Source organism: Balaenoptera ricei, chromosome 4 (assembly GCF_028023285.1).
Source record: "Balaenoptera ricei isolate mBalRic1 chromosome 4, mBalRic1.hap2, whole genome shotgun sequence".
Classification (NCBI taxonomy): Eukaryota; Metazoa; Chordata; class Mammalia; order Artiodactyla; family Balaenopteridae; genus Balaenoptera; species Balaenoptera ricei.
Genome location: NC_082642.1, coordinates 77,552,910 through 77,566,861, shown reverse-complemented (window position 1 = coordinate 77,566,861; position 13,952 = coordinate 77,552,910). Strand labels below are relative to the sequence as shown.

At 42.4% G+C, this 13,952-nt stretch overlaps 1 protein-coding gene across 1 annotated transcript in view; it reads left to right on the top strand.

The window, feature by feature from the left end:
* The first annotated feature begins 323 nt into the window (after positions 1-323).
* MCF2L2 (MCF.2 cell line derived transforming sequence-like 2) overlaps positions 324-13,952 on the top strand; it is a 237,771-nt gene continuing 224,142 nt past the window's right edge. The window contains exon 1 of the mRNA XM_059920599.1: positions 324-444. Coding sequence (XP_059776582.1) covers positions 369-444 — 76 coding nt within the window. The 5' untranslated portion in view covers positions 324-368. The remainder of the gene's footprint in view (positions 445-13,952) is intronic.

Here is a 13,952-nt window from a genome sequence, read left to right as displayed (position 1 = left end):
AACCCATGCGCCCCCTCGGCCCGCGACGCCAGAAGCGCGGTTACAGCGAGATTGGGGCGACTTGCTTTTCTCCTCTCCGGAACTGCAGCTTCCCTCTCTCGTAAAGCCAGTCGTCAAATTGGAAAAGCCGCTCCACCTAATCTTTAAAATAACCCCCTCCGGGGCGTGGCTGGCGTCCTCTAACCGCGCGGCCCTGGAGAGTTGGCCTTGGCTGGGAGTGACTCTCGTTTTGTGCCTGAGGAGAGTGAGGAAGAGTGTGAGGGCCGAGCATCCTCGCGAAGAGATGCCTTTAAAAAGTCATCCATAGCATCAGTAGAAACCGTTTTGTGTTGCTTTGTTTTGTTTATGCCGAGTGGTTTTTCGGCGAAATGCAGTTTTGGTTAAAAGAAGAAATGGCCCCTCAGGAGTTCACCCGGCGACTGACCAGAGTGATCGCTTGTGTCGGTAAATGACGCTTAATTCTGCGTTTTATTAATGGAGGGTGGGGGCGTTGTCTGGGACCTGGTCTCCCCCCACCCCGCCCTCCGTCGCAGCCCTGGGATGGCCGAGGGGCCCCTGCCCAGCGTGTGGGCCTCGCTGCCTCCGGTGCTGCTCTGTAACAGGCGTCCCTGAGGCGCTGCGCTCGCGGCCTTGGACGTCCCCCGCGTCTGGCGGAGCCGGAGCAGGCCATGGGGCAGGAGCCTTCACCAGGCAATTGCCGGGTCTGTTGAGCGCTAACCCCGGGGCTAGCTGGCTGTTAGGATCTGTTACCCGCTGCTGACCGCGGGCAGGGGTGGCCAGTTGTGTAGTGATTGACCCGATACTGAGAAAGGAGAGGGAACGGGAGGAACGAAGGCCGGTGCTTTCCAGCAGAAATCGCTGCCAAGCCACTGGAGGGTCCTTCACGAGACAGCGTGCTGGGATGATGCAGGTCACAGTAGAGGGCCGGGGCGCAGTCCAGCTCCCTGGCCTGTTCTGTAGAAGTACGGCCTGGAGGTGTCGATCCGCCCCCGGTGAACCCCACCGAGAAACCTCTGCCAGCCCCACGAGACTGAGCAATTCTAATCCTCTTCCATGAGTTTACAATGGGGAGCAAAACATGCGTGCATTCCTCCTGAAATAAGGGTTGTGGAAGGACAGGCCCTATACAGTAAGAGAACATTGAGACAGTGGCAAGGTAATTCCTTCTTTCTCCCCCACATTTTCTCCCCCACCCCTTCCCTGGACCTCCTCAAATAAAAAAACACATTCAGGTTCAGATCCTTTGGATTTAGATGACTAGATTTATCCCGATAATTTCCTCTGTTGCTTATTTCACTCTGAGACCCTTCTGTGAATGCAAATCAGTTTTTATTGATGAAATCAGGAAGTTTTTATCTCAGTGTTCCACGCATTTGTTAAAAATGCCTTTTTGGTATTTATATGATAAATATTGCTTCAATTAGTGAGCTGTGACTGCTCTTTGAGCACACTGGTTCAGTGTGTTTAGTGCAATAATGATGTACATCTGGAATGATACACATGTGATATATTTTGTGAAGATGATTTGTATGGGGAGGCTCATTCAGTTTTAAAAAATGTTTCTGGTGCCAAATGTGGCCGCTGAACTGGTTTTTCTTTAAGACAAAACGTCAGTATAATCCTACCAGGGAAGGCCGAATGTGAAATACTGCTGAAGATAGGATAAAATAAAGCAGAACTTGGAGTTTGAAATATATTGAATGCGGAAATGATTGCGCTAAATACCAACATGTGCAAGAAACTGTGGTGCAGGAAAGAGCAGTGGACTGGGTATGTGACCATCTCAATTTGAATTCTGCTCTGGACAAGTCATTCCACCTCAGGCTGGAAATTGGGAATTTTAATAATCCTTCCCCACCCAGCTCAGTCTGCTTGTAAGATAATGTGGGTGAAAACACCATCTAACCTGTGAATGTGTTATTGGTCTGTGAAGCTTCCCATCTGTTAAACGAGGAGGTAGACTTGGATGATTAGTAAGTTCTCTCCTGTTTCTTCTTTTTTTTTTAATTGGGGTATAGTTGTTTTACAATGTTATGTTAGTTTCTACTGTACAGAGAAGTGACGTAGAGTTCCCTGTGCTGTACAGCAGGTTCTCATTAGTTATCTATTTTATACATATTAGTGTATATATGTCAATCCCAATCTCCCAATTCATCTCCCCCCTTTCCCCGCTTGGTGTCCATACGTTTGTTCTCTACATCTGTATCTCTATTTCTGCCTTGCAAACCGGTTCATCTGTACCATTTTTCTAGATTCCACATATATGCTTGAATATACGATATTTGTTTTCCTTTTTCTGACTTACTTCACTCTGTATGGCAGTCTCTAGGTCCATCCACGTCTCTACAAATGACCCAGTTTTGTTCCTTTTTATGGCTGAGTAATATTCCATTGCATATATGTACCACATCTTCTTTATCCATTCGTTTGTCAATGGGCATTTAGGTTGCTTCCATAACCTGGCTATTGTAAATAGTGCTGCAATGAACATTGGGGTGCATGTGCCTTTTTTTTTTTTTTTTTTGCACATTTCTTTTTTTTAAAAAATAAATTTACTTATTTTATTTATTTATTTTTGGCTGCGTTGGATCTTTGTTGCTGTACGTGGGCTTTTCTCTAGTTGTGGAGAGCGGGGGCCACTCCTCCCCGCAGTACACAGGCCTCTCACCGCAGCGGCCCCCCCTCACCTCAGCGGCCCCTCTCACTGTGGACACAGGCTCCAGGTGCACGGGCTTCAGTAGTTGTGGCTCATGAGCTTCAGAGCGCAGGCTCAGCAGTTGCGGCACATGGGCCTAGTTGCTCCGCAGCATGTGGGATCCACCCAGACCAGGGCTCGAACCCGTGTCCCCTGCATTGGCAGGCGGACTCTTAACCACTGCGCCACCAGGGAAGCCCCGCATGTGTCTTTTTGAATTATGGTTTCCTCTGGGTATATGCCCAGTAGTGGGACTGCTGGGTCATATGGTAGTTCTATTTTTAGGTTTTTAAGGACCATACAGTTCTCCATAGTGGCTACACCAGTTTACATTCCCACCAACAGTGTAAGAGGGTTCCTTTTTCTCTACACCCTCTCCAGCATTTATTGTTCGTAGATTTTCCGATGATGCCCATTCTAACCGGTGTGAGGTGATAACTCATTGTAGTTTTGATTTGCATTTCTCTAATAATTAGTGATGTTGAGCATCTTTTCATGTGCCTCTTGGCCATCTCTATGTCTTCTTTGGAGAAATGTGTATTTAGGTCTTCTGCCCATTTTTTGATTGGGTTGTTTGTTTTTTTGATATTGAGCTGCATGGGCTGTTTGTATATTTTGGATGTTAATCCTTGGTCCGTTGATTTGTTTGCAAATATTTTCTCCCATTCTGAGGGTTGTCTTTTCATCTTGTTTATGGTTTCCTTTGCTGTGCAAAATCTTTTAAGTTTAATTAGGTCCCATTTGTTTATTTTTGTTTTTATTTCCATTACTCTAGGAGGTAGGTCAAAAAAGATCTTGCTGTGATTCATGTCAAAGAGTGTTCTTCCTATGTTTTCCTCTAAGAGTATTATAGCGTCCGGTCTTACATTTAGGTCTTTAATCCAATTTGAATTTATTTTTGTGTATGGTGTTACGGAGTGTTCTAATTTCATTCTTTTACGTGTAGCTGTCCACTTTTCCCAGCAAGGTCTCTCCTATTTCTGTGGATGTAGGATCTTCTCAAAGATCTGGTAGGCAATATACCTTGGCTGACACCAGGCTGCCTGTGGGGCCCAGACTATGGTATTTTCTTGTCCACCTTGCTCCCTCCCTCTTTCCATAGTCAGCTCCATGCAAGATACAAACATGAATTTGTTGTAGTTTCTGCCCTCAAAGAATTTCTAATGACCCCTGGCATTTGTGTGCTTTACAGCATTCTGTCTCCTCCTGTGTAATCTCACAAACCTGTGAAGTAGATGGGGTATACATTATCACCCCCATCTTACAGTGAAGGAATTGAGACTTAGGAGGTTCATCTTTTAAGGTTTCAAGAGGTTAATGAATGGCAGGCTTAGGACCAGAAGGCACTCTTCAGATGCTCTGTTTGGGGGTCTCACTGAGGGGGGTCTCTAACCCTGCAGCAGCCCCTGACTTCATGGAGAGCTGCACTGAGTAGCAAGTGGAGTTACTAGTGGAGTTACTAGTTACAAGGCAGCTAGTGGCTGCCTTGAGGGAGTGTGCAATAATCTGTTCTCTGCTGGGAATCAGCTGCTTTCCTTGCTTCTTTCTTTGCAGCTGGCCTAGAGAGAGTAATTCAAGGCCACCTCAGAAGGTGCCTCTCACACAGTGCACTTTGGAGATGGGGAAGCCATTGTGTGCAGGGGGGCTTCTGCTCTACATTTTATCATCACTGTAGGGACAATAGATTCACACGAAGCACTGACTCTAGGCTGTGTTTGCAAGTGCTTTAAAATGATTTGAATCAGAATCTTTGGGAGTCTTCTATGCCTCCTTCAGGAGGAGGGTTTTGTTTGTTCTGTTTTACTCTTCTCCAAGCTGCAGTGGGCCTTCACCTGTGCCCTGGAGTCCAGTTAGAGGGTTGGCTGCTCTCCCCCCAGGAGATGAAGGCTTTTGTCTGTAGGGAGAAATGCGCTTTCCTGGGCACCTCCCCTCCTCCAGGTCTGCCCTCCATGGAAGCTCTCTCTGGTCTCCTACCTGGTCCCCAATCCAGGGAGAAGAGCTGCAGGTGGCTGTGAATACCCCTTGCATCCTGGCTCACTCAGCCTTTCACAATTCATTTAAAACTTTTAGATGATTTCTTCTTATTTACTTGTATGGGGTTTAAGACAGGTTATACTTTTGTAGTTTATTTGGCTTTTTCTTGTTATTAGGGTGGGAGTGAGCTTCTTTCTAACATTCTGGGTTCCAGGGAGGAAGCAGAATGACTTTTTACCTTGTGTATATTTCACAGAGAAAATGTGCTTTATCCACACAGCCTTCCTTCATCACAGTGTTGTTTCAGGTAAGCTACTGTGTTTGCTGTACTAGGACCTTTGCAAACTATTCTAGTAAACTGGGTCTCAAATGTTTTCTCTGTGTTTTGCCAGGTGACCTTGAATGTTAAATAACTGTGGTTCATTTTTTTAAAAATAAATTTATTTTATGTATTTATTTTTGGCTGCATTGGGTCTTCGTTGCTGCACGCGGGCTTTCTCTAGTTGTGGTGAGCAGGGGCTGCTGTTCGTTGTGGTGTGCAGGCTTCTCATTGTGGTGGCTTCTTTCGTTGGAGAGCACGAGCTCTAGGCGCGTGGGCTTCAGTAGTTGTGGCACGCGGGCTCAGTAGTTGTGGCTTACGAGCTCTAGAGCGCAGGCTCAGTAGTTGTGGCGCACAGGCTTAGTTGCTCCGCGGCATGTGGAATCTTCCCGGACCAGGGCTCGAACCCGTGTCCCCTGCATTGGCAGGGGGATTCTTAACCACTGTGCCACCAGGGAAGCCCTGTAGTTCATTTTTAAGAGAGCTAAAAAATGCTTCCTTCCACCTGTTATCCAGCAACAAACTAAGCACAGGGATCTCTTGTGTCAGGGAGCCGGGGGTGTTGGACACAGTCATTGGATGCCTGGACCCCCACCAGGGCCTCCCTTGGCCTGCTGTGGCCAAGGGCCTATATTTGTGCTACAAAGGCTCATCTGTGTTCCCTATTTTAAAAAATGCTTCAAGTAGCCCAAAATTTCTGCTGAATTACACTCAGTATAGATAATTTAAAAATCTCTGCCAGAATAGTTGAAATCCTTGGGGATCAAAATGGAGATGGTCCTGCTCATCTTGGAATTTTTCCTGAAGGGTGAGACTGTTGTCACGTCTGCTTCTCCTTAGGTGTTAGAGTATGGCCCAGCCAGAGAGCCTCTGAGCGTAGACTAGCACCGTGGACTAGCTTTTCCCAAACAGGTATAGGTTCTTTTTCTGTTTACTGTGAGAGATGGGAATTGGTTGATTTTAATGAGTTTGGAAAGGAAGACTATGTCATTATCATAGGCTTACTGAATTCAAGCACTTATTTCTTACTAGCAGGCAATAATGATGATAATAACCTTAAGAGATTTTGGAATTTAACACATTGATATTATTAAAGATGAGTGTATTTAATTCATATCAGCAAAGGACAAAATAGTTTGTTTCGTAGCACTCTACTAGTAGTGGCAGGGCCAGGATTTGAGTCACATTTGGCTCCAGAGTCTGCACTCCTGATCACTGCTACTCCGTAGTCCATGCTCTCTAGGTTGTGGAGGAATCTCACAGAACCTCAGAGCAGGAAGCTCCACTGGGCCTCATCAGCAAAGTGCGCCATCAGGACCTGAGGCCGCTGTTTGCTCCCTGCTGTCGCCTAGTCTCTGCTTCCCTCTGGTGTCTGGACCATTCTTCTGCTCATCTTTGCAGATTAACTCTCTATGCATTGATCAATGGGTATGAACCCCATGTGGCCATCCCCAGCCACTGTCCCCTTCCAGATCTAGAGACTGGGTCTCTCTGAACAACTTCACTTTCTGGAGAATCTGATTGGTCCAGCTGAAAGGAAGCTTAGGCATTTCTGATCATGTCAGCTGTGGGCTCAGAAATTGGCTTGGTCTTGGAGTGGGGGAGGAAATCCTCGGAGGAGAGGGCTTTAGGCTGTGCAACACCTCCAGACAAATGTGGTAACTTGGAAGGCACTGACCGTATGCTGTCAACCTTTAGAATTAGTAAGGGTATGAAATACTGGGGCAGTTTTAAGGGCTTACTCCGGGCAAAACAGAAGCTTGCCTTGTTTTCAGTGTTCTGCTTCTTTCTTTGGGGTATATTCCAAGGCCCACCACCCTTATGTGGCCACCTAGGTGCTTAGGCACCACAACTACATCAAGATATCAACTGGTCAATGAACAGATTTTTACAGAGTGCCATCCATGAACAAGGCACTGTGCCAGGCCTACAGCCCACGAGCTGTTGAGGGGAGAGCGTTAGATGGGGTATCTGCGGGCCTGAGTTGAACGCTGGCTGAGTAACCCAGCGGCGCCTGCGACACCCAGCAGATAAAGGATCTAAGGGGTTTGGGGAGGAGGCCTGAAAGCCTCTGGCCTGGAGGAGAGTCTGAGGCACAATCTGATAGTTAACATCAAGAGTCAGGGCAAAAAAGCCACAAGGTGGTCCCTGATTGGTTGCTAATCCAGATAGTGCTATGAGTTTGGAGGCTGAAGTTTTTGTGAGCCTCAGTGATTCAATAAAGCTTCATACTAGATGTGTGACTTGAGCTGGATCCGAATGGAAGGAGAGGATTTAGGTAGGTGGAGAGGGGGTGGGGTGAGGAACGGCCCCCTTTGGTGCCTGCATTGCTTTTCCTGTGCTAGTTGTCTCACCTATTCTACTCTTCGCTCATGCCTCCCTGGTCAGTGATCCTCTCCCCTGGACAACTGAGAAGCTTTGCCTTGAAATCAAGAATGACCTCAAGCCAGAAGGCAGATCTATGGTGTCTTACCGTTCTTCTTTCTTCATATACATAGATCCTTTTCTGGGGGAAAGAAGCTGGAGAAGCTAGAGGACATGGAAATAATATTAAAAATGGTGTTTTCATAGCTACCATTTATTTTCTGCCTGTTAAGTGTCACATATTGTGCTATATATATATATATATATATATATATATATATATATATATATATACTGTTGATTTAATTAAATTTAATCAGAAGTACAGTCCATTTTTATGGAGTAGAAATTTGAGGCTTAAACAGGTTAGGAAACTTGCCCAACGTCATACCAGGTGGAAAGGTCAGAATTAGAAGTCAGGATTGGCTGTTTTCAAGACCTATGGGTTGTCATAGAGAATTCCATTGCAGAATGGAATATAAACCAGTAAATGATAGACGTGTTATTAGTGAGTTTTAAAAATCTTTCGAAAAACCTGATGGAAGCGAAAAGCATTGGTTCCCTGAGTATAAGTATTTTACTAGCCGCTTGAAATGTTCATTTATTAATAATCACTTTCTTCCAAAGGAAAGCTGTCATTTAAAATTTGAGGATTTACTTTGTAGTCTTTAAACATGCAAAGGTGATAAACGTGCAACACTTAAACAAGAATAAGCTTTTGTTAAGGAAGACATTTTGGGGAGTGCTGCCTATTTGGCACTTCTTGTACGAAGCACCAGAGTCTGAGGGAAAAAAAACCTAATAAAGTTATAACTCCCAATTAGAATATAACAGCAAGGTAACAACAGCAATGTGCTCTTTTATTTGGTATGGAAGAATTCCTAGATTTAGAGGACTTTACTGTGAGGGAGATTCAAGTACAAAGTATATACAGGTGGACAAACTACAGGTGCCCAAAATGTTTGAGCACGTTGGTCTCCCCTGGCTTAGAAGCGTTAATTCTGGATTTCTTTGTCCATTTATCTTATCCCAGGTCCTCTCCAACCAGGTTTTAGTTTGTATGTCTATTTTTTTAATCTGTTATCAGATCAGTTTAAATTCATTTTAGCCCTTTTCTTTTTCTCTACCTAAGGAAGCTAGAATTAATTCAGTCACCCAGGGGAAAGAGATCTGTCTGCCTGATTCTCCTTATTCAAACCCCCTATTTAAGACTAACCACATTTAGTGAGGACCTCCAGAGCTGGGCACTGGGCCAGGTGCTGGGGCTGGGGTGTGAAGGAGCAGCCGTGACCCCTGCCGGTGGCCATAGGCCCTGTGAAGGCCAGAGCCAGGCCACCTCCACTGCCGTAGCCCCAGTGCCCTGCACCGCTCCTCAGGTGTACTGGGGACTTGGAGGAATGGAAGGTCCTCCTGGAGCTTACAGTCTGACAAGGAGGCAGGTGGTAAGCTGCAGGCTTCAGGAGGGAATTTTAGGCAGTCAGCCGTCACTCCCCAGTTCCTCATCTCAAGGGCCTCTCTCCTTGTGGTCTCCTAGCCTCTCTGCTTCTCTGTCCTCCACATTTGCTGCCTTGCTTGTGCACCTGGTGATTCAGTTGTGAAACTCAACTCTTTTCCTCAGTATCTCAAAACTCATGTACATAGAAGCTTAGAGGGTTTAGGAGAATTTTCTGAGGATGGGAGAGGAGGTGTTTATGGTCTGGAAACACAGACACTTTGAAAAATGGAGCTGGAGGCATCACTGTGTTTAAAATGTCCTGTGTCCACTCGTTTTACAGGCCCTTCCCTTCTCCATATCACTGGCTCCTTCCCTCCTCTGTGGCTCCCTTCTCTCTCTCTCTCCCTCTTTTGTTTTCCATTAAAAAATTGAGTTTATTTGTTTATTTTTGGCAAATAAAAATTGTATATTTAAGGTGTACAATGTGATATTTTGATATACGTATACATTGTGAAATGATTACAACCATCAAAGTAACTAACATAACCATTGCCTCCCATAGTTACTTTCTTATTTGTTTGTTTAAAAAAATTTTTTTTATCTAGGTATAGTTGATTTACAATATTATATTAGTTTCAGGTATACAGCATACTGATTCACAGTTTTTATAGAGTTATTCTTTCCTCTCTTTTTCTCCCCCACTGTCGAGGAAGGTCTGGTGCAGGACGTAGACTAGAAGGATGGGCCTCGTGAACTCCCCCACCCGTATCCCTCTACTTTTCATTCCATTTTGTTTCCGTTGCATTATTTTTCCCTCTGGCAACCAAAAGAAGCTTTGCTCACAAAGGAGAAAAAATCTCTCAGGCTGTGAAATGGGATTTAGACCTTGACATATGGCGCAGAGATGAGGAGGAAAATTCCACTATTCAAACCTGGTTTTTCCCTTCAGGAGTGGCATGAGCATTTTCTCCCTCGGTGCCTTGGGAAAACTAAACCAGATTTTAAAAAGAAAGATCATGTTCATCATTTTCTGTGGCTTTATGGTATAATCTAAAAAAGAAACAGAAGAAATGAGAGGGGAACGAATATTATGTGATATTTCATAAAGGCTTTAAAAACTCTGTTTATAAAAATAATACATGGCCTGTGTTTAAGGTTTGGAAGAGTCAATATTAAGATATTAGTTCTCCCCAAATTGAGCTATAAATTAAACACAACTCCAGTCATAAGTCTATTAAGTTCTTTTTGGGGTAGAAATCAACCAGCCGATTTTAAAGTTTATGTTTGGCTAAAAGGTACTATAATAGGCAAAAAAGAATTTCTACAAAGCAAAGTAATCAAGACAGTGTGGTATTGGCGAAAGGATAGACGCATAGATCAATGGAACAGAATAGAGAATCCAGAAATAGTCTCACACAAATATGGCCAGTTGATTTTTGACAAAGGTGTGAAGGCAGTTCAGTGGAAAAAAGTATAAAGGCAATTTCAACAAAAGTTGCTGGGACAATTGGGCATCTATATTCAAAGAATGAACCTTGACCTATACCTCACCCCATATATACAAGAATTAACTCAAAAGTAGATCATGGACCTAAATGTAAAACCTTGGTTGAACAGAGTTCTTAGGTCGACACCAAAAGTATGATTCATGAAAGAAAAATTTGATAAATTAGATTTCGTCAAAATTAAAGATGTTAGCTCTGCAAAAGATACTGTTAGAGAATGAAAAGACAACTAACTGACTGGGGGAAAAATACGAGTCACATATCTGACAAAGGACTTCTATCCAGAATACATAAAGAACTCTCAAACTCAACGAAAAATAAAAAACAAACAACCCAAGTTAAAAATGGGCAAAAAAAAAAAAATTGAATGGATGCCTTACCAAAGAAGATACACAGATGGAAAATAAGCACATGAAAATATGCTCAACATCAGTAATCATCAGGGAAATTGCATACCTATTAGAGCAGCTTAAAAAATGATAATACCAGGTCATGATAAGAATGAGGAGGGTCCGGATCTCTTACACACTGTAGGTGGGAATGTAAAATGGTACAGCCAATTTGGAAAATGGTTGGCAGTTACATATAAAGTTAAATGTATACTTACTCTACAACCCAGTAATCCCACCCCTGGAGAAATGAAAACTTATGGTCACACAAAATATGTAAGTGAATGTTTATAGCAGCTTTATTCTTTTTTTCTTTTTTAAAAATTTATTTATTTATTTATTTATTTTTGGCTGCATTGGGTCTTTGTTGCTGCGTGCGGGCTTTGTTAATTATATTAATTCCATATATTATAAAACATCTTCACAAACAATAATTTAATGTATTTATAATTTTTTACTGTGTGGTTATACCGTAATTTATTTAAATATTGCCCTAATGTTGGTCATACAGATTGTTTCCAGTTTCTCAGTGTTATTTTTTTTTTAAATGCAAGGACTATCTTTGTTCAGAAATCTTTGCACACATTTCATACACTTCAGACTTTTTTTTAAGGATAGAGTTCTAGAAAATGTTATTATTAGATCAAAGAATATGAGTACTAAGTTTTAAAATACATTTTGATCAGATTGCCTTCTGGGAAACTTATACCATTTTAGTGGCCTGTCAACAGAGTGTAGGGGGGGTTCTTGATTTCACCAGATCTCTTTATCAGCGTTTGTGATCATCTGTTTCCTTATATGTCAAATGGGAGAAATGACAGAGTTTTGAAGTAATGCGCGTTAAGTGCATGGCACAGTACCTGCGATGTTGTTAGCCGTCTTTGGTGATATTATTTTAATTTTTGCTTGTTTGATGAAAGTGGCATAGTATGCCACTTTAAAAAAGTTTTTTAATTACTAGTGAACTAGAATGATTTTTTTAAAAATTTATTTCTTTATTTATTTTTGGGTGTGTTGGGTCTTTGTTTCTGTGCGAGGGCTTTCTCCAGTTGCGGCAAGCGGGGGCCACTCTTCATCGCGGTGCGCGGGCCTCTCACTATCGCGGCCTCTCTTGTTGCGGAGCACAGGCTCCAGACACGCAGGCTCAGCAATTGTGGCTCACGGGCCCAGTTGCTCTGCGGCATGTGGGATCTTCCCAGACCAGGGCTCGAACCAGTGTCCCCTGCATTGGCAGGCAGATTCTCAACCACTGCGCCACCAGGGAAGCCCTAGAATGATTTTTTAATAAGTTTATTTGCTGTTTGAATTTTTGCTTTGTGACTTGTTCATGTGTACTTTGGGACCAATATATTTTTGTGTAGGTTTTTTCTATGTCAAATATATTAAGTCTTTGTTAAGTTTAAGCAAGTATTTTTTACTTTCCAGTTTGCTATTTATTTTATAATTTTTTTGAATTTTATTTATTTTTTTATACAGCAGGTTCTCATTAGTTATCTATTTCATACATATTAGTGTATATATGTCAATCCCAATCTCCCAATTCATCACACCACCACCCCCATCCCCACGCCGCTTTCCTTATTTCATAATTTTGCTTTTGATGACTTTTAACATATAAAGGTTTTTTTTTTAATTAATATTTTTGGCTGCATTGGGTCATTGTTGCTGCGCGCGGGCTCTCTCGTTGCGGTGAGTTGGGGCTACTCTTCATTGCGGTGCGCGGGCTTCTCATTGCAGTGGCTTCTCGTGTTGCGGAGCACGGGCTCTAGGCATGCGAGCTTCAGTAGCTATGGCATGCAGGCTCAGTAGTTGTGGCACATGGGCTTAGTTGCTCCATGGCATGTGGGATCTTCCCAGACCAAGGATCGAACCCTTGTCCCCTGCATTGGCAGGCAGATTCTTAACCACTGTGCCACCAGGGAAGTCCCAACATATAAAGGTTTTTTTTTTTAAATTATTTATTTATTTATTATTTTTATTTTTGGCTGTGTTGGGTCTTTGTTTCTGTGTGAGGGCTTTCTCCAGTTGTGGCGAGTGGGGGCCACTCTTCATCGCGGTGCGCGGGCCTCTCACTATCACGGCCTCTCTTGTTGCGGAGCACAGGCTCCAGACGCACAGGCTCAGTAGTTGTGGTGCACGGGCTTAGTTGCTCTGCGGCATATGGGATCTTCCTGGACCAGGGCTCGAACCTGTGTTCCCTGCACTGGCAGGCAGATTCTCAACCACTGCGCCACCAGAGAAGCCCCCATATAAAGGTTTTAAGATTTTGTGCAGACAAATCTTTAGGTCTTTTATTTTGTGATTTTTTTTCTATTGCTTTTATACCCTTCTTCAAATAAAGAACAAGTAGATAATCATCAGGTTTTTTCTAGTATTTTAATGGCTTTATTTTTATTTAATGTTTGATTTTAAATCTCTATATGTTTTTGTCTGTGATATGAGACTCTAAATTTTTTCAGGAGCATTTATTAAATATTCCTTTGTTAATTGATGATGCCTCCTTCTTTATATATGAAGTTAGTTTAGAATTTATAGTCTGTTTCTGGGTCTTCCTTTTTATTCTTCTCTTTATTTTTGTAACAGTTCCACATAGTTTGGATTATTATCGCTACATAACATCTTTAAATATCTTCTAGGAGAAATTCCCTTTTTCCATCAATCATTTTGTTCAAAAACATTTTCTTAACTCTTCTAGCCTTTTTAATTCTTTCAAATAAATTTTATAATTATTCTGTTAATCCCCTTCATTCCCACAAATTTACTGTAATTTTGAATAGAATTCTATTAAGACTATAACTTAATCTGGGAAGAATTGACATTTTAAGATTTGAAATTTTTTTTCCTTTTAGAAATATGTCTTGTTCAAATATTTTGTATTTGAAGTTTTTTGTTCTTTTCATATAGATTCTTTCATTCCTTATTAAGGTTATTCCTTGGCAACTTGTGTGTTTTTGTTGTTGTTGTTGTTGCTATTGTGAATGTAATCTTTTTTTTTTCCTTACTAAATCTTTTCCCTAGTTATTGCTGGAGTATAAGATACTTATTTGGGGATATTTACTTTTTTAACCTGCTCTTTTATAGAACTATAAAGTCTAATACTTCTACAGTTTTCTCGTGTGTGTTTGTGTGTGAGTGTGTGTGTGTGTGTGTTTAACACATAGGTACCTGGTAAATATTTGTCATGTAATGACTGACAATCATGTCATCACTGAATAGTAGTAACTCCCTCTGGCCCTTTGTTTACTGTAGTTTGACTTTTTATTTCCACTTC